General features: G+C 44.2%; 1 protein-coding gene across 2 annotated transcripts in view; it reads left to right on the forward strand.

Annotated features, from left to right (window-relative positions):
- Nucleotides 1-5,514: 5,514 nt before the first annotated feature.
- Nucleotides 5,515-18,887, forward strand: part of api5 (apoptosis inhibitor 5) — a 39,211-nt gene continuing 25,838 nt past the window's right edge. For both annotated transcript variants that reach the window (XM_056281203.1, XM_056281202.1), the window contains exon 1: nucleotides 5,515-5,802. In XM_056281203.1, the coding sequence (XP_056137178.1) occupies nucleotides 5,731-5,802 (72 nt within the window). In that variant the 5' untranslated portion in view covers nucleotides 5,515-5,730. The remainder of the gene's footprint in view (nucleotides 5,803-18,887) is intronic.

Here is an 18,887-nt window from a genome sequence, read left to right on the forward strand (position 1 = left end):
CAGATTCCTGGGTTCCACAATCTCCCAGGACCTAAGGTGGGCATCCAACATAAACACAATCATCAAAAAGGCCCAACAGAGGATGTACTTTCTCCGCCGGCTTAAGAAGTTCAACCTGCCCCAGGAACTGTTGATTCAGTTTTACACTGCAATAATCCAGTCTGTCCTCTGTACATCCATCACTGGTTTAGTTTGGCCACCAAACAGGGACAGGGACAGATTACAATAGACATTTAGGTCTGCAGAGAAAATCATTGGTGCCAACCTGCCATTCATTAAGGACTTATCCACCTCCAGACTCAGGAAACAGGCAGGCAACATCACTGCAGACCCATCACACCCTGGTCACAGCCTATTCCAACTCCTACCCTCTGGCAGGCGCTACAGAGCACTGCATATGGCATGGCCTCCGCTTCTGGCCACAACCATTACCATGGACAGCGCTAGCATGTAGCATCATAAAACCTCTTCTTTACAAACTGACCAGACCAAGTCAAAGCAATTCATGAGCAAAGAACAGAAATATTTGAACTTACACATTTAGCATAATGGCACATAGCATCACATAATGCAATGTCTCCACAAACACGTTTTTTTTTTTTTTTTTAAACAATGAACACGGAGCAATCCAACAGTCTTCTGTGAACAGTGTCTTTGTGTATGTACTGTAAATGTGTGTGTGTGAGTGGGCAGCGATCCGCCTACACCCTAGTGCCCATGTGTATGTACTCACACACATACACATTGTGTATGTGTGTGAGTAAGGGCATGTGAGTAAGGGCATGTTCTCTCAATGCCACCTCAAAGTAACAAGTTCAGTCTTTGTGGTGGCTGTGACACGTGGCCTCTACGTGAGTAGACGGCCTGGCCTGTTGTGTAACTGGGTTTCCCCGGTGTTGAGCACTGTCTTTGTGCTGGTGCACTTGGTGTGTGAGGAGGTACCACCTCACTTGGTTTGCCCTGACCTGAGACATTCCTTGTCTTGGCTTAGGCGGTCTTTCCAGTGACATGTCCCTGTTCAAGACTGCTCTGCTCAGGCATTCCCAAGTGCTGTGTTTGGGCTGAGTGCTCTGCTACACGCAGATCTGCACGATTGCATCTGTAGAGTGTGCCGTCAACATCCACCACGAATGAACAAGGAGCAACTTTCTGGAGGCACTGTCCCAGAGGCCATTGTCCCGTGCGATCACCAGGTAGAGGCCTCAGTCTTATATGATCTTCCACATTCAGTGTTGGGAGGTCCCTGGTAGATCTGTCATAGGTTGATTTTGCCATCCGCCGTTTCCACCGCAACTTCTCTGTCACTCCGACCACTACATGTGGTAGACGCAAGCTGTTCGCAACTGGCAGAAAAGTTTTGAGCCTACGTGGCATTAAGCGTTGGGCTGGGCTGCTGTCTAACCCATCTGTGGATGTATTGTGCCAGTGGAGGATGGCCATCCATGCATCTGTACCATCCACTTTTGCTCGTTTGCAGAGAGACTTTACTATTGTCACGGTCGACTCGGCCTTACCATTCGATTTTGGACGTCGGGGTGAGGATGTGACATGCGTAAAACCCCAGCTTGCTGCAAACCTCCTGAACTGCTCATAAGCAAACTGCAGGCCGTTATCGGTGATCACTCTGTCTGGCTGTCCATAACACGCAAACTGGGCTTTGCAGCGCGCGATGAGCATGTTGGCTGATAGATCTGGCAGCTGGTCGATTTCCCAGTAATCTGAGTAATGGTCTACAAGGATAAGAAAGTCTTTGCCAGCATATGAGTAGATATCCATGCTCACCGTTTGCCATGGACGTGCTGGTATCTCATGTGACATCATAGATTCCTTCTGCTGGGTGCGTGCGTATTCATTGCATGCGGAGCAGTTCGCCACAAAGTACTTTATTTCAGCTTTCATGTTTGGCCAGTAGAGCGTATCCCTGGCCCGTCTGTAACTGGCCTCACCACCAATGTGGCTAGTGTGTATGCGTTTGAGCAGTTCGGCTCTCAAGGCCTTTGAAATAACAATGCACTGCCCCTCTGTACAGCACCCCGTTTTGCACATTCAACTCATCCCTAATCGGCCAGTATTCCTACACTGCCAATGGAGTGTCCTCCTTGAAGTCAGGCCACCCACCAAGGATCACCAATTTCAGCTCTTGAAGTACATCATCCTTTTCTGTGTGCTGTGTTATTTGGTGGAATCTGAAGGCAGTAACATCCAGGTGCTGTGCTTGGTCTAGCTGTGAGTACTCTATCTGAGTGCTGTCCATGGTACACACTGCATGTCACATGTATTGGGTGTCCGACCCGCAGCACAGCGGTGTAGCCCTGCTTAAAGCATCGCTGACATACATTTCAGGCCCAGGCTTGTACAAAACATCGAGGTTGTAACATTGCAGCTGCATCAACATCCCCTGGAGACGTTTCGGTGTGTTCAGGGGGCTTTTTGAAGATGGTGATCAATGGTTTGTAGTCCGTTTCAGCAGTGACTGTTTCTCTGCCATATACAGTGCATCCGGAAAGTATTCACACCCCTTCACTTTCCCCACATTTTGTTATGTTACAGCCTTATTCCAAAATGGATTAAATTCCTTTTTTTTCTCATCAATCTACACACAATACCCCATAATGACAAAGTGAAAAAGGTTTTGTAGAAATTTTTGCAAATTTATTAAAAATAAAAACTGAAATATTGCATGTACATAAGTATTCACACCCTTTGCTATGACACTCAAAATTGAGCTCAGGTTCATCCGGTTTCCACTGATCATCCTTGAGATGTTTCTGCATCTTGATTGGAGTCCACCTCTAGTAAATTCAATTGATTGGACATGATTTGGAAAGGCACACACCTGTCTATATAAGGTCCCACTGTTGACAGTGCATGTCAGAGCAGAAACCAAGCCATGAAGTCAAAGGAATTGTCTGTGGACCTCCGAGACAGGATTGTATCGAGGCACAGGTCTGGGGAAGGGTACAAAAAATTTCTACAGCTTTGAAGGTCCCGAAGAGCACAGTGGTCTCCATCATTCGTAAATGGAAGAAGTTTGGATCCACCAGGACTCTTCCTAGAGCTGGCCGCCCAGCCAAACTGAGCAATCGGGGGAGAATAGGCCACCACCTCTCTATGCGGGCACAGGGATTGGATTGGGGCCTGTATATTATTTCTAATGGCTTATGGTCAGTTACCAAATCAAACCTTCGGCCATACACATAAGGGTGTAGTCTCTCGCAAGCCCATATAAGAGCTAGGGCCTCTCTCTCTGTCTGAGAGTATTTTCTCTCACAGTCAGTTAAACTACGACTCACATAGCATATTGGCCCTTCCTGTCCGTGTTGGTTCTGAACCAGTACTGCACCTAAACCTGCCGGACTGGCATTCACTATCACTTTGATTGATGTGTCCTTGTCAAAATATGCTAAGGTGCCAGCTCTAGCCAGCTCCTCCTTAAGTGCCTTGAATGACCTTCTCTGTTGCGATCCAAATATGAATGGTGCATCCTTTCTTGTTAAGCGATGCAGTGGCTCTGATAATGTTGCAAATTGTGGGATGAATCTGCTACTATGCCCCACAAGTCCTAAGAAACTCCTCACCTCTGTGGCATTCTCTGGTTCTCGAGCATCTGCCAGCACTCACACCCTCTCTGCCGTTGGTCCGATGCCCTTTTCAGACAACAAAATTCCCATGAATATTAACCTGTCCATGTTGAATTGACACTTTTGCGGGTTCAGCGTCACTTCCCTTTCCATCAGTCTGGCCATGACAGCATGCAGGCATCTGTCATGTGTTTCCCGGTCAGCTGCGTGCATGATGATGTTGTCTGAGATGTTTTCAACACCTTCAATTCCAGTCAAGGCATATTACGTGTTGGTACTGTTCGCTAGCTGAAGATACCCCAAATATTAGTCTTTTGTATCTATACACACCATTACGCACTGCAAAGGTGGTGATTTCTCTTGACCCAGGGGTCAGTTCAAGCTGGTAATAGCCCCATTTCAGGTCTAGCTTACTAAACACTGTTGAGCCATTCATCCCTTGAAGTATGTCGTCCACGTTGGGGACTGGATATCGCTCTCTCACTATGGCCTGGTTTGCACGTCTCATGTCTAGACATAACCTTAAATCATGGTTTGATTTTGGTCCAATAACCACAGGGTTGAGGTTGGAATGATGCAGCATCTGGGTTTGGTTTTTTGGGGGGGGGGGGCTGGGGGGAATAGCGTGATCCTCCCACACGCTACGTCCCCCTGGCAAAACTCCTCACTGTCAGGTGAAAAGAAGCGACTGGTGACTCCACATGAATCGGAGGAGGCATGTGGTAGTCTGCAAGCCTCCCCAGATCGGCAGAGTGGGTGGAGCAGAGATTGGGACGGCTCGGAAGAGTAGGGTAATTGGCCGGATACAATTGGGGAGAAAAAGGGGGATTTTTTTTTTTTTTTTTAGCAATTAACTTCAGAATAAGGGCCTTGTTTCAGGACAATTCCTGCAGCATAATTTTATTGGAGCAATATTGTTTGTTAGTAATATTGACTTGAAAAAAGTTAGGTCCTTACCACAAAAGTTCCTTCTAACAAATAAGGTAAAAGAAGTTTCGTTTAAGTTGATCCATAGATTCTATCCAGTGAAATATTTCTTGCAAAAGTTAAAGAGTGACACAGATGTAAGTTTCTCTTTCTTCGAATTAAATCCTGAAACTTGCTCCCATTTATTTTGGTCGTGTCTACTATTACTTTCGGCTGCTCCCGTTAGGGGTCGCCACAGCGGATCATCCGTTTTCACTTCTTCCTGTCCTCTGCATCTTCCTCTGTCACACCAGCCACCTGCATGTCCTCTCTCGTCACATCCTTATATCATTATATGATTATATCATTACATGATAATCATTACATGATTATAGTGACAAAAGATGAAGCTAAATTTTCCTTATTTAACTAATTTTACTTCTCACAAAATTCCACATTCACAAATGTAAATTTACAAAAAACAAAAACAAAAAACAAAACAAAACTCAATTCTTTGTATTTATGAAGGAAATGGAACAATACTGGTCGATTTTCTCCGCCCAGAAAAAAAAGTTATCAAAAATGAACGTTTGCAATATTATAAAGTTTTTTAAGTGAAATTATTTTAATACACTCGCGTTTCTACTTTACTTATTTATTTTACGTTACATTTGTTTCGTTTTGTTTTTATTTCTGTTTGACACTGCTTTTCTTTTCGTTTTCTCAATACTTCACGAGATTCTGTTTCGTTTTCTTTTGTTACTATGTAGGTTAACAGTTTTAAATAAAGTTAATATAAAAAAGAAAAAAGACGTTATGACGCACCACGGAACCTGTCACTTGTTTTGTAGGAGCCTATTTGTTGTTCTTGTTAATTTTTTTTATGTCCTGTTTCTCTTTGTGAGATTGATCTGTTCATGAATGAAAAATGCAATAATAATAAAAAAACATTAAAAAAACAAGTCTATGTAGTTGGTGTGTCTTGCGCATGCGAAGAGCACAAAGCTCTTCCGGAGCAGCTCTCAAAGCAAGGCGAACTAACGTAGTGGGAACGGACAGTTACGGTTTGTTCAAAGCTCTCTCGAAATATCTGCGTGTCGTCCCATTTCTAAATTACACAATTCAAATAAATTGATATTTGCTGTGTAACAGTTGCCTCAAAGGAGAACTAGAGTTATCCGACTACGGATATTTGTGTAATTATCGGTGTTCTTACCTTTGCGCGCACACGGGACGGACGCTGATGGCGGCCACTATCGAGGAGCTGTATCGTAACTATGGGATCCTTGCGGATGCTAAGGACAACCTCAGCCAAGTAAATAACACGTCAACTTGTTTGCTAAGCTAACTAGCTAGCTATAATGTCCTTTGGTAGCTTAACGTTTGCATTTTAGTTCAACTCAAGTCTGTGTTGAATAGCCAGGGTCCAGCTACTGTTGTTGGCTTGCTTTTATACGTACTCATGCCGGACATGCAAAGCTAACATTAGCCATTTAGCACCCAAGCTAGTTACTTGGCCATTGCACTACGATTTTGTAGCATTATTTTACTACTATCGTCCCTCGATATCCGTAGGGTCAAGTTTAGCTGGTCGATATTTGGTGATCAAGTAATTGCTTAATTCATTATAGATTAACTCCAAATAACCATCTGTCATTTAATTTGAAGTTATTGTTGTGATATACCCTAAGCCTACCAAAACGTTCAACGCTACTTGGTAGGTTACTTGCCTGAAATACATCTGTAACATATCCTCAGTTTCAATGAATAATTGTTTAGAGACATAACATGGGTGCCTTTGATGATATCTGAAATTATCATTTTAATCCACTGACAATTCAAGCATCTCGGTTCTATGTCCTACGCGCTCCGCTCTAACGGGCTTTACTATTGGTTTACCCAAGGGGTCAGCAACTTTGTGGAAGCCCCGTGCCACTTTACAGTGTTTAAAAAAATCACTGACCCGAGTGCCAGCTCATTTTCATAGTGAGCATTTACCTATTTACTGCTGCTACTTGTCTGCCCGTCTGGATTCCACATGCCAAAATATATGCGCTCTACACACACACACACACACACACACACACACACACTCTTTATTATTTGTGCAAATGTATGAAAATTGCTAGGGTACAAAAGAAAATTAATTCGGTCTTACCGATTTAGTGCGACCCTTGTCCCTGTCTCTGGTCCGTATTTGGAGTCTTTCAATTGGACACATGCCTCTGAATGTCCGTAATAATATGGCTGTGCGTGGGACTAAAAATGGACTTCATATGTGAGAATATCTAGTTGCACATATATGTGGATCCAAGTGCTGAAATCAATGCAAAGGCCACCTTGTTTAGACAGTCAAACTTCTCTGGCAAGCTTTCTCAACAGGCCAGAATAGAGTCCACTTGATCAGTGTTGGCAGTTTCCAGTGTTTTGTGCAGCTGTGTTAACTTAGATGCCCTTAGTGAGGATGCATTGAGTTCTGTCAGCTGCATTCCAATCTCCTCAATCCCCATCCACTGAAACAGGGACATGCTGTTCTTCGTGTTTTGGGTTTATAAAAAAAAACAACAACAATGGGCCGTGTTGCTGGAAGTCCTGAAATCTGCCACAGAACTCCAATTCTAGCGCTCACATGTACATTCTGATGTCATTGCAGTTGATAGTTTGATGCCCTGACAGCTCCCTCAGGTACCTGAAGTAACAAAAGGTTCCACTTTGAATATCCCATGAATAGACTAATCACGAATGCTGTCCATGCATCAAACAGAGCCAGCAGTGTCTTGCCCGCCCCTTGCAGTTGTAGGTTGAACTTGTTGAGGTGGCCTGTGATATCCATTAAGAACACGAGTTTCACATCCATTTCTCATCCTCCAGCTCACGGCAGACTTGCTCCTTCTTGGTCAGAAAGGCCATGATCGCATCAAAGCTCTCTACAAACTATTCCAAAACCTTAACCCCACACAGGCACCTAACACTGCAGTGGAGTGGCAAATCCTTCTGAATACTGCCCATCTCCTCCAGCAGAGATCTGAACTGACAGTGTGTCAAAGAGGAGCGAGCCACAACATAGTTAACCATTTGTCTTGATACATGCTCCATAATCCAGGTAAGAAAATTCCAGAAAGTTGAATCTGTTCATCTGGACACAACGTTTAGTGGGAGAAACGTTTCAACACTCATCTAAGTGAATTCGTCAGTCTCAGCTGACTACAGGTATCCCCAACATTATAAACAGCACATTTGCAACGGAAACAACAATCGGTTTCATATGCGAATTGCGATGACCATTTAGCGTTACAATGGCTATGTGTATTATTTACAGAGGATCGAATCAGAATCAGAATACTTTATTTATCCCCGAGGGGAAATTGAGTTCTATTACAGACACTCGCGCTCTAATAACTAAAAACTAACAACATACAAGGTAAGAAAATAGAAACAGAAGCAAACAGAAATAATGACAAATAAGAAATAGAAATAAGGACAAAATATATCAACAAGCATGGTGCACATAACACCCTATCTATACTGCACTACTGCAGCACACAACAAGCAGCACAAACAAAACTCGACAGGGCCAATCCAATGACCATTAACTCAGAGTGTCTGACAGTCTGAGTCTGAGGGAGGAGTTGTAAAGTTTGATGGCCACAGGCAGGAATGACCTTCTGTGGCGCTCTGTGGTGCTTTTCGTCAGAATGAGTCTTATTACTAAAAGTACTCCTGTGCCCAACCAGCATGTCATGGAGTGGGTGGGAGACATTGTCCATGATGACACGTAATTTCAACAGCGTCCTCTTCTCAGAAACTGCCGCCAGAGAATCCAGTTCCTTCCCTACAACATCACCGGCCATGCGGATCCGTTTATTGAGCCTGTTTGCATCCGCTACCCTCAACCTGCTGCCCCAAAACACAGCAGCAAACAGGAGAGCACTGGCCACCACAGACTCACACCACATCCTAAGCATTGTCAGGCAGATGTTGAAGGACCTCAGCCTCCTCAAAAAGTAGAGATGGCTCTGTCCCTTCTTGTAGAGGGCATCAGCGTTCTTAGCCCAGTCAAGTTTATGTTTATATACACCCCCAGGTACTTATAGTATTCCAGTGTCCACACTGACCCCCTGGATGGAGACAGGGGTCACTGGTGTCATACCCCTCCTCAGGTCAACAACCAGCTCCTTTGTCTTAGTCATGTTGAGCTGCAGAGCGTTCTGCTCACACCACGTGACAAAGTTTCCCACCACAGCCCTGTACTCAGCCTCCTTGCCATTACTGATGCATCCGACTATAGCGGAGTCATCAGAGAACTTCTGAAGATAGCAGGACTCTGTGTGGTAGTTGAAGCCCGTGGTGTAGAGGGTGAAAAGGAAGGGAGACAGGACTGTCCCCTGCGGGGCCCCATTGTTGCTGACCACTCTGTCTGACACACAGTGTTGCAAATGCACATACTGTGGTCTACCAACAATCCAGGACACAAGGGGGGCATCTACCTGCATTGCTGTCAGCTTCTCACCCAGTAGAGCTGGCCGGATGGTGGCTAAGGTACTGGAAAAGTCAAAGAACATGACTCTCACAGAGCTTGCTGGCTTATCCAGGTGGACATAGGCACGGTTAAGCAGGAAAATGATGGCATCCTCAACTCCTAGTCGGGGTTGGTAGGCGAACTGGAGGGGGTCCTAGTGTGGCTTGACCGTGGGCCGAAGCTGCTCCAGGATGAGTCTTTCCAGAGTCTTCATGATGTGTGAAGTCAATGCTACTGGTCTGTAGTCCTTGGCGTCCCTGGGATGCGATGTTTTAGGCACAGGAACGATGCAGGATGTTTTCCACAGCACAGGGACCTTTTGAAGTCTAAGGCTCATGTTGAAGACATGGTGAAGCACTCCACATAACTGAGGGGCACAGGCTTTGAGCATCCTGGGCTAACACCATTTGGGCCTGCCGCCTTGCTTGCGTGAAGTCTCAGGATTGGGGAATAGTTGCAATCACAGCATTGTAAGATGTGACAAATTTACTCTTAGCTGGCCAAATAACTAATTAATAGTCATGACAATTTGCATATGAAACCGGTCATTGGTTTCGGTCGTATGCAACTGTGCTGTTTATAAGGTTGGGGATGCCTGCAGTCAGCTGAGACTGAAGAGGTTATTTAGATGAGCGATGAAACGTTTCTCCCGCTAAATGTTGCGTCTAGATGAACTGATTCAGCTTTCTGGGATAGTTAACCATTTTCACCACTTTAACTATAATACTATTAAGCTCAGCCTTTGAAATTTTTGCGGACAAATTTTCCTGGTGAATAATGCAATGGAACTTCATCACAGGATTTTATTTTCAACCTGTCACAAATCCTTTCTGCTTTCCTGTCATAATGGGTGCCGTTGTTGGTAACAGCAAATATTTTCTTTATCAACTCCTGTCTCCTCAAAACGATCAGTAAATGCTTTTGCCTCGTCCTCCTCTTAAGTGGTACCATGCATGGGCTTTAAAGTTCCTCGCGTATCTCCTTTGTCACAATATCTGGTAACTACTGCTAGATGTGGAATGTCGTTTACATTCACACTCTTCGTCAATAGCTATGCTGAATACCGACACATCTTTCAATGCAAGAGTTTGCTGGTGCTTTATGTTTTCAGCCATGTCTGTAATGCGCCTCTCAACAGTTCTTGTAGAAACCGTCATTTCTTTGGTCCTGTTGATGTCCGTGTCTTTGTTTGGTAAGCTATCAAATATGACCTCCGAATTGCTGAGGAAAGCCTTCTTTATCGCACCACTGGAGAATGGCTTCCCATGTTTAGCAATGCACTGCGCAACGTTATAGCTGTCCTCTGTAGCTTGGTTTTTGGTGACACATAGGCTTGTAAACACGCTGCTTTGCTTCCCATACTGAGCCACTGCCCTCTTGATTGATTCAGCCTTATCAGCCTTTGAAGTTTTTATCATGCCTTTTTTCAAAATGATGTTTTACACTTGAAGTTCAACACACAACATTTTTGCATCAGAGACTGTGCACAGCTTGGACTTTAGTGAAATAAATGTGAATTTGTCCAAGACAGATAGAGGTGAAAAGAAAAGAGGCGAATATTAGACATCTTTTTTTTTTTTGCTTCTGCCATCGTTAGTTCTTGAAATAAAGCAAAAATAAATCAAGCTAGTAGGGGTGGGGCGATACTGGATCGAATTCTGAATCGTTCGATACGGTCTTCGTGGTTCGAGATGCTCCCCATTTTGCAAGATCGTGTTTTAGCACCAGAACGACCGGGATTTCACTCCTATCTAAAACGATCATGGGCAGTCAAAATGACCGCCGGTGTTTTAACTCTATATTCTGTCAAGATAAATACCCAATTGAGATATTAATGTATATTATTGCATATGTTAGTATGTCTATTAGGAAACTACTGACACCAAAATTAACATTTTAACAACTTTAATTCTATAGCGAATTTAGGGGGCAGCTGAGAACTGCCACAGCCGGGACGCGAACCCGGGTCTCCCACACCACGGGCGACTACGTTAAGTGGTCGACTAAAGGGTCCGACCCATTAGTCAATGGGCTAGCAAGGCTACACGTCTGTGATAGTTACAATGCTATTTTTTTAAACAATTTAAAATCGCTGCTGTCCAACGCCTGTAAATACTGCAACGCCTTGGTGGTAGTCATGGCATGTCTGAAACAGAGGCTGTATCCAGACATGTTGGAAATAATACCTGAAAAACAAAACAGAAAACACATATTACTAATCTAACAAACAAAACAAGGCCTATAAAACGTGAAATGTAAAAAAAGAACTGAACGTTGCGAAGGAAATTACACGAACAACACACGTCCTAAATAGTGACATGATGTGCACGATGACAAGCAAATTATGCGTGGTCATTTTGACCACTCATGGTTGTTTTAGGTAGATCTTATAACTTTATTTGCGTGCAATTGATCTAAAACTCATTTTAATGCAAATATATGCAATTTAGGAGCATCCAGGGAGCGGCAGGGCTGTATCTTTTTTCCCCCACAAAGTTATTAAACTTTGAAAATCCAGAACAGTCAAAATGACCGCCTTGGTCGTTGTAGTAGTTTTTAAAGTTTTAAAGTAAAGCAATTGTGTTACACAACAAGAAAATATGGCACAAAATTTTGTTAGAACTTTTGCACTTGCATTACGTTTGAATATGTGCCTTGATAATGCCAAAATGTCGGGCCTAATTCTTAAAATAAATGAAAAATGGAGAACTGCAATGGTGTTTTGCCTCTTTCTTACCAAGGCATCCACTGTATCATATTGAATCAAAATCGTGAACCCTGACTCATGAGACATATTGAACTGGGAGATTTGTGAATCGTCCCATTCCTACAAGCTAGCTATTCTACGTTTTTACTACCGCTGTAATGCAGTGGCGGCTGCTGACCAAAATTTTTGGTGAAGCAACCACCCAACCAACCCCCTGGCTATTATATTTTTAAAACATCCCCCACTGTATGTATAAAAACAACAAATCATTAAGCAGATAAATCCCAGCATATTATGTCAATGACCTTTTATTCAAAAGACATGACTGACATAATCTTTGTCCTTTGATGTAGGCATTTCCATTAGATACAATAATTTAAAAAACAACCAATCAAACAGACATTTCAGGTTAGGAGTTACTTGGACTTCCGACAGTAGTGGATTATCTGACAGGGAGGAGGGCAGAAGGAAGGGTCTGCTGGTCTTCTGGTGCTTCTGTGCTGCAAATAGAGACATAACATATAGATTAGTTCAAGTAAACAACTCATCACCTTATCTGGATTAGAAGCATAATAAAATTAAGTCACCCTGATGAAGGGCAGTGCTGCTGCAACGTGTTGGGTGTGTTTTTTTTTTTTTTTTACATTTTCACTTGAGTCATGTCTACTACTACTACTACTACTACTACTGTCGGCTGCTCCCGTTAGGGGTCGCCACAGCAGATCATCCATTTCCATTTCTTCCTGTCTTCTGCATCTTCCTCTGTCACACCAGCCACCTGCATGTCTTCCCTCACCACATCCATAAACCTCCTCTTTGGCCTTCCTCATTTCCTCTTCCCTGGCAGTTCTATCTTCAGCATCCTTCTCCCAATATACCCAGCATCTCTCCTCCGCACATGTCCTAACCATCTCAATCTCGCCTCTCTTGTTTTGCCCCCAAACGATGCAACCTGAGCTGTCCCTCTAATGTACTCATTCCTAATACTGTCCTTCGTCAATCCCAACAAAAATGTTCGCATCTTCAACTCTGCCACCTCCAGCTCCGCCTCCTGTCTTTTCGTCAGTGCCACTGTCTCCAAACCATATAACATAGCTGGTCTCACAACCATCTTGTAAACCTTCCCTTTAACTCTTGCTGGTACCCTTCTGTCGCAAATCACTCCTGAGACTCTTCTCCACCCACTCCACCCCACCTGCACTCTCCTCTTCACCTCTCTCTTGCACTCCCCGTTACTTTGGACAGTTGACCCAAGGTATTTAAACTCATATGCCTTCGTCACCTCCACCCCTTGCATCCTGACCATTCCACTGTCCTCCCTCTCATTCACGAATAGGTATTCCGTCTTGCTCCTACTGACTTTCATTCCTCTTCTCTCCAGTGCATACCTCCACCTCTCCAGGCTCTCCTCAACCTGCACCCTACTCTCGCTACAGATCACAATGTCATCCGCAAACATCATCGTCCATGGAGACTCCTGCCTGATCTTGTCCGTCAACCTGTCCATCACCATTGCAAACAAGAAAGGGCTCAGAGCTGATTCCTGATGTAATCCCACCTCCACCTTGAACCCATCTGTCATTCCAACCACACACCTCATAATTGTCACACTTCCCTCATACATATCCTGCACCACTCCTACATACTTCTCTGCCATTCCCGACTTACTCATACAATACCACACCTGCTCTCTAGGCACCCTGTTGTATGCTTTCTCTAAATCCACAAAGACAATATAACTCCTTCTGGCCTTCTCTATACTTCTCGATCAACATTCTCAAAGCAAACATCGCATCTGTGGTACTCTTTCGTTACATGAAACCGTACTGCTGCTCGCTAATCGTCACCGCTCCTCTTAACCTAGCTGCTACTACTCTTTCCCATATCTTCATGCTGTGGCTGATCAACTTTATACCTCTGTAGTTGCTACAGTTCTGCACATAATCTTTGTTCTTGAAAATCGGTACCAGTATGCTTCTTCTCCACTCCTCAGGCAACCTCTCACTTTCCAAGATTGTGTCAAACAATCTAGTTAAAAACCCCACTGCCATCGCTCTTAAACATCTCCATGCCTCCACAGGTATGTCATCAGGACCAACTGCCTTTCCACTCTTCATCCTCTTCATACCTGCCCTCACTTCCTCCTTGCTAATCCACTGTGCTTCCTGATTCACTATCCCTACATCATCCAACCTTCTCTCTCTCTCTCTCTCTCGCTCTCTCTCTCTCTCTCTCTCTCTCTCTCTCTCTCTCTCTCTCTCTCTCTCTCAATTTTTTCATTCATCAGCCTCTCAAAGTACTCTTCCACCTTCTCAGCACGCTCTCCTCACTTGTCAGCACATTTCCATCTCTATCCTTAATCGCCCTAACTTGCTGCACATCCTTCGCAGCTCGGTCCCTCTGTCTAGTCAATTGATACAAGTCCTTTTCTCCTTCCTTTGTGTCTAACCTGTCATACAACTCACCATACACCTTTTCCTTTGCCTTTGCCACCTCTCTCTTCGCTTTACGCGGTGTCTCCTTGTACTCCTGTCTACTTTCTTCATCTCTGAATATCCCACTTCTTCTTTGCCAGCCTCTTCCTCAGTATACTTTGCAGTACTTCCTCATTCCACCACCAAGTCTCCTTGTCTTCCTTCCTCTGTCCTGATGACACACCAAGTACTTTCCTAGCTGTCTCCCTCACTATTTCTGCAGTGGCTGCCCAGCCATCTGGCAACTCTTCACTACCACCCAGTGCCTGTCTTAACTCCTGCCTGAACTCCACACAACAGTCTTCCTTCTTCAACTTCCACCATTTGATCTTTGGCTCTGCCTTTACTCGCTTCCTCTTCTTGGTCTCCAAAGTCATCCTACAGACCGCCATCCGATGCTGCCTAGCTACATTCTCCCTGTCACCACCTTGCAGTCTCCAATTCCTTTTAGATCACCCCTTCCTACTTAAGATATAGTCCACTTGTGTGCACTTTCCTCCACTCTTGTACGTCACCCTGTGTTCCTCCCTCTTCTTGAAATATGTATTCACCACAACCATTTCCAACCTTTTCGCAAAATCCACCACCATCTGTCCTTCCACATTTCTCTCCTTGACACCATACCTCCTCATCACCTCTGTTCCCTTCACCAACATGTCCATTGAAGTCCGCTCCAATCACCACTCTCTCCTCCTAGGGTACCCTCTCCACCACGTCTTCCAACGCACTCCAGAATTCTTCTTTCTCTTCCATCTCACACCCAACTTGTCGGGCATATGTGCTGATAAAATTCAGCAATACACCTTCGATTTCTGGCTTCATACTCATCACTCTTGTCAGACACTCTCTTCACCTCCAGCACACTCTTGACATGCTCTTCCTTCAGAATTACCCCTACCCCATTTCTCTTCCCATTCGCACCATGGTAGAAGAGTTTGAACCCACCTCCGATACTCCTGGCCTTACTCCCCTTCCACCTGGTCTCTTGCACACACAGTATGCCTACCTTTCTTCTTTCTCTCCCTCTCTCCCTCTACCAGTCATATTGCCAACATTCAAAGTTCTGACTCTCACCTCCACACTCCTACCCTTCCTCCTGTCTCGCTGCCTCTGGACATGCCTTCCCCCTCTCCTTCTCTTTCAGCCAACAGTAGCATAGTTTACATCGGTACCCTGCTGGTTAACAGTACCAGTGGCAGTCGTTGGTGACTCGGGCCTCGACCGATCCGGTATGAAAATCTTAGTTATGATCCGCATATTTGATTTGGCAAAGATTTTATGCCGGATGCCCTTCCCATGCAACCCTCCCCATTTATCCGGGCTTGGGACCGGCACTAAGAATGCATTGGCTTGTGCATCCTCAGTGGCTGGGTTTTTCATTTGAGTCATGTATTAGTACATTAATAAAGGCTTTTAAAAAATTTCTTCCTCACGAGTGCCTTCGTCATTTCTTTTTTTGCATAATAAAATTAATTTGAAACAATAATACTTATCCAATGGTAAGAGCTGTTGGTTCTCTGCTAGGATAATGCTGAGAGAAATGGGAGGGAACTGAGCTTGTCTGGACTGTGCTTCCTTCACATGAGAGTTGAGGGCTGAGCTGGACTGGACTATACTGCAAACAGAAGTGTAGCCTGAAAAACATAAGCCCAACATATGTTCATGACTTTTTATTCATGACGTGACTAAAAGAACAATCTCTGTCCAAACAGGCATTTCTATTTGATGCAATAATTACAAACACAAATGAATACAGACATTTCAGGTTAATGGACAAAGACTTAGTTGTGACAGCAGTGAATTATCTGACAGGGAGCAGGGCAGAGGAGAGGGTGTGCTGGTTTTCTGGTGATTATGTGCTGGAAACGGAGACATAAAACGCAGATTAGTTCAAGTGAACAAATATCCAAGTTTGAAAATTTGAAGCATAATAAAACGAATTTGAAACAATAATACTTACCAATGGTCTTGCTTTCCTGGACTTGAGAGGGCCTGGTATGACAGAGGAGGGCAGAGCTGACTGGACATGAGAGAGATGGGCATGACAGGAGGGCAGAGCTGGCTGGACATGAGAGAGCTAGGCATGACAGAGGAGCGTTGTGGTGGCTGGACATGAGAGGGCTGGGCATGACAGAAGAGGGCTGTTATGGCTGTATATGAGAGATGGGCATGACAGAGGAGGGCAGAGCTGGCTGGACATGAGAGAACTGGGCATGACATAGGAGAGCTGGGCATGACAGGAGGGATGTGGTGGCTGGACATGAGAGAGCTGGGCATGACAGAGGAGGGCAGAGCTGGCTGGACATGAGAGAGCTGGGCATGACAGGAAGGCTGTGCTGGCTGGACATGAGAGATGGGCATGACAGAGGAGAGCTGTGCTGGCTGGACATGAGAGAGCTGGGCATGACATAGGAGGGCTGACTTGGACCTTACTGTGCTGCAGAACACATCCAATATACACTTTTTTCTTTCTCCCTATTTCCAATCCTGACACTGTCTCATTTCCTAATGGCATCCTTTCTCACTGATGTTTTTCCTCATCATCCTGAAGATCAGTCTCCTTTACTACAAAATGCAAAATACAGAAAAATCTCATTAATACAATAATAATGGAAAGCTAGTCTCAACTGACCTGGAACACACCTATAGGAAAATGTTTTGGTCCTTAAACTTGTTTCAGCACTCATCAAAACTCAGGTAATTGTAGTTATATGTAATAATTGGAATGAATTTTAAATAGTCCTACTTATCAACAATACAAAATCAGAATAACGTACAAGCAATTACACTAAATCTCACTCTCACCTTGTAAATTAATTCTATCCTGTTTTTCTTGGTGAAGTGGTCAATCACTTTGTCATACCAGCAAGGATTTTTTTTCCAGTAACTTAATTATTCGTCTCTCAATTGCTACCACTGTCAAGTTTTGAAGTCGTTCCTGTCCCATGGTATTCCTTGTGTATGTCTTTAGGCCCTTCAGACATGAAAAGTTCCTCTCCATACCAGCTGATGGTACTCCAATCGTTGCAATTAAGCACATGAGCTGATAAGCCTGTGGCATTGCCCTGTCCGGCTCAGTAGTTTTTAAAAAAGCTACGCGGTCACACAGTTTGCCGTTGTTGGTATGACGCCCCCTGTCTGAATACAGAACTTGCAACTCTGCCTTCAACCTGTCTGAATGAAAGAAATGCCCATAGCCTTACTTTAGACATTCAAATGCCTCAAAGGGGAAATCTCTCGCCATGTCGTCAAACTTCACTGGATCCAGCAGCTCAAGGAAGTGTGTGTTATCCATGCTAACATAACGCTGGGTGATCTGGTCAGTCCAGTTGTTCAAGACAGCCATATACACATCCCTGTAATGCTGCTTGGGATCTTGAGCGTTCCCTCTGCATCGTCTTTTCCTGGGACGATGCTGTGGCTCCTCTGTCATGCCAGCAGCTTTTGCATAGAGCTTGGAATGATTCCTCAGACTTCTTCTCCTTTGCAAAGGACAGAAGAGACTCAATCCTTGATTTGCAAAAGACAACATCTGCTGCTTTCTGTTGCACAATATCAAAAACCACAGCTGTCTCACAAAAAAAATGTGCTCATATATCAACAGCATGAAAACAAAGTCAAAATCCTCCAAGGTTCTGATGAACCCATTTGCAGCACAGATTGTTTCCTCATCTGTCACACTATCCGATTCAAGCATGCTCTCAAGTTGTAATTAGCTTCTTATGATTGTTTACTACTGTGCCGACAATGCGTGACGAGAAGTTCCAGTGTGGGGGGGGGGGCATTTTTTGGAAGCCCGGAAGCCCACTTTCCTCCAAAAAAGTCATTCTCTTTGTTGACATGTGGAAAAATGTTGCAAACCCTGACAAAGTTGTAAAGAAAAAAAATCTTTGCCTCCGGTATGCATTTTGCTCCTCAATTCAGCACAAGATTGAGCTGATGCACATAGCAATGAACAAATTTAGGGTATGGTAAACCTTGTTTCACTTTCGCCTGAAGCGCATTCAATGAAGATGCCATCACAGCTGCGCCATCATACGTTTGACTAACAAGTTTCTGTTTGTAATCGTAACTAGCCATCTCTCTGTCAATGAAATTAAAGACTGACTCAGCATCCCTGCCTCCTGACACATCGAAGAACCCAATGAAATGTTCCTGTATCATTCCCACAGCATCGACATAGCAGACAATTATGGACAACTGGGCTTTGCATGATATATTGGTCGTCTCGTCTATCTCCCATGCAAAAAAGGCGCAGCGGCAAGTTCACTTTTTATCTTCTCCTGAAGAATAGTAGCAATGGCTTCAATCAGATCATTTTGTATGGTCTTAGACATCCCAGAAAACCACAGTGGACTATTTCAAATGAGCAGCCGGAACATCATCCTAGCGGGAAAACACTTCTACCATCTCTCTGTAGTTTCCTTTATTACCGGACTTTTCACTCTCATCATACCCCCTAAATGCTTGCTCCTGACAACCCAATAATGACACCAAATCTATCAACCTTTTCAGAATGTCACGGTTTTTCCAGACCGTGTCGTTATGCCTTGCCACCTGGAGATGCTTGCCTTCATCAATCAGAGTATCAGTCCTCACATTTCCCAACAGACTTAATTGCGCGGCTGCACTGACATGCTCTTTGATTTTTTATGAAGCTTAACAGATCTGTCAAAATTTTGTAGTGCCTTAAATCCATC

This window comes from Lampris incognitus, chromosome 6 (assembly GCF_029633865.1).
Source record: "Lampris incognitus isolate fLamInc1 chromosome 6, fLamInc1.hap2, whole genome shotgun sequence".
In the NCBI taxonomy this organism is placed as follows: domain Eukaryota; kingdom Metazoa; phylum Chordata; class Actinopteri; order Lampriformes; family Lampridae; genus Lampris; species Lampris incognitus.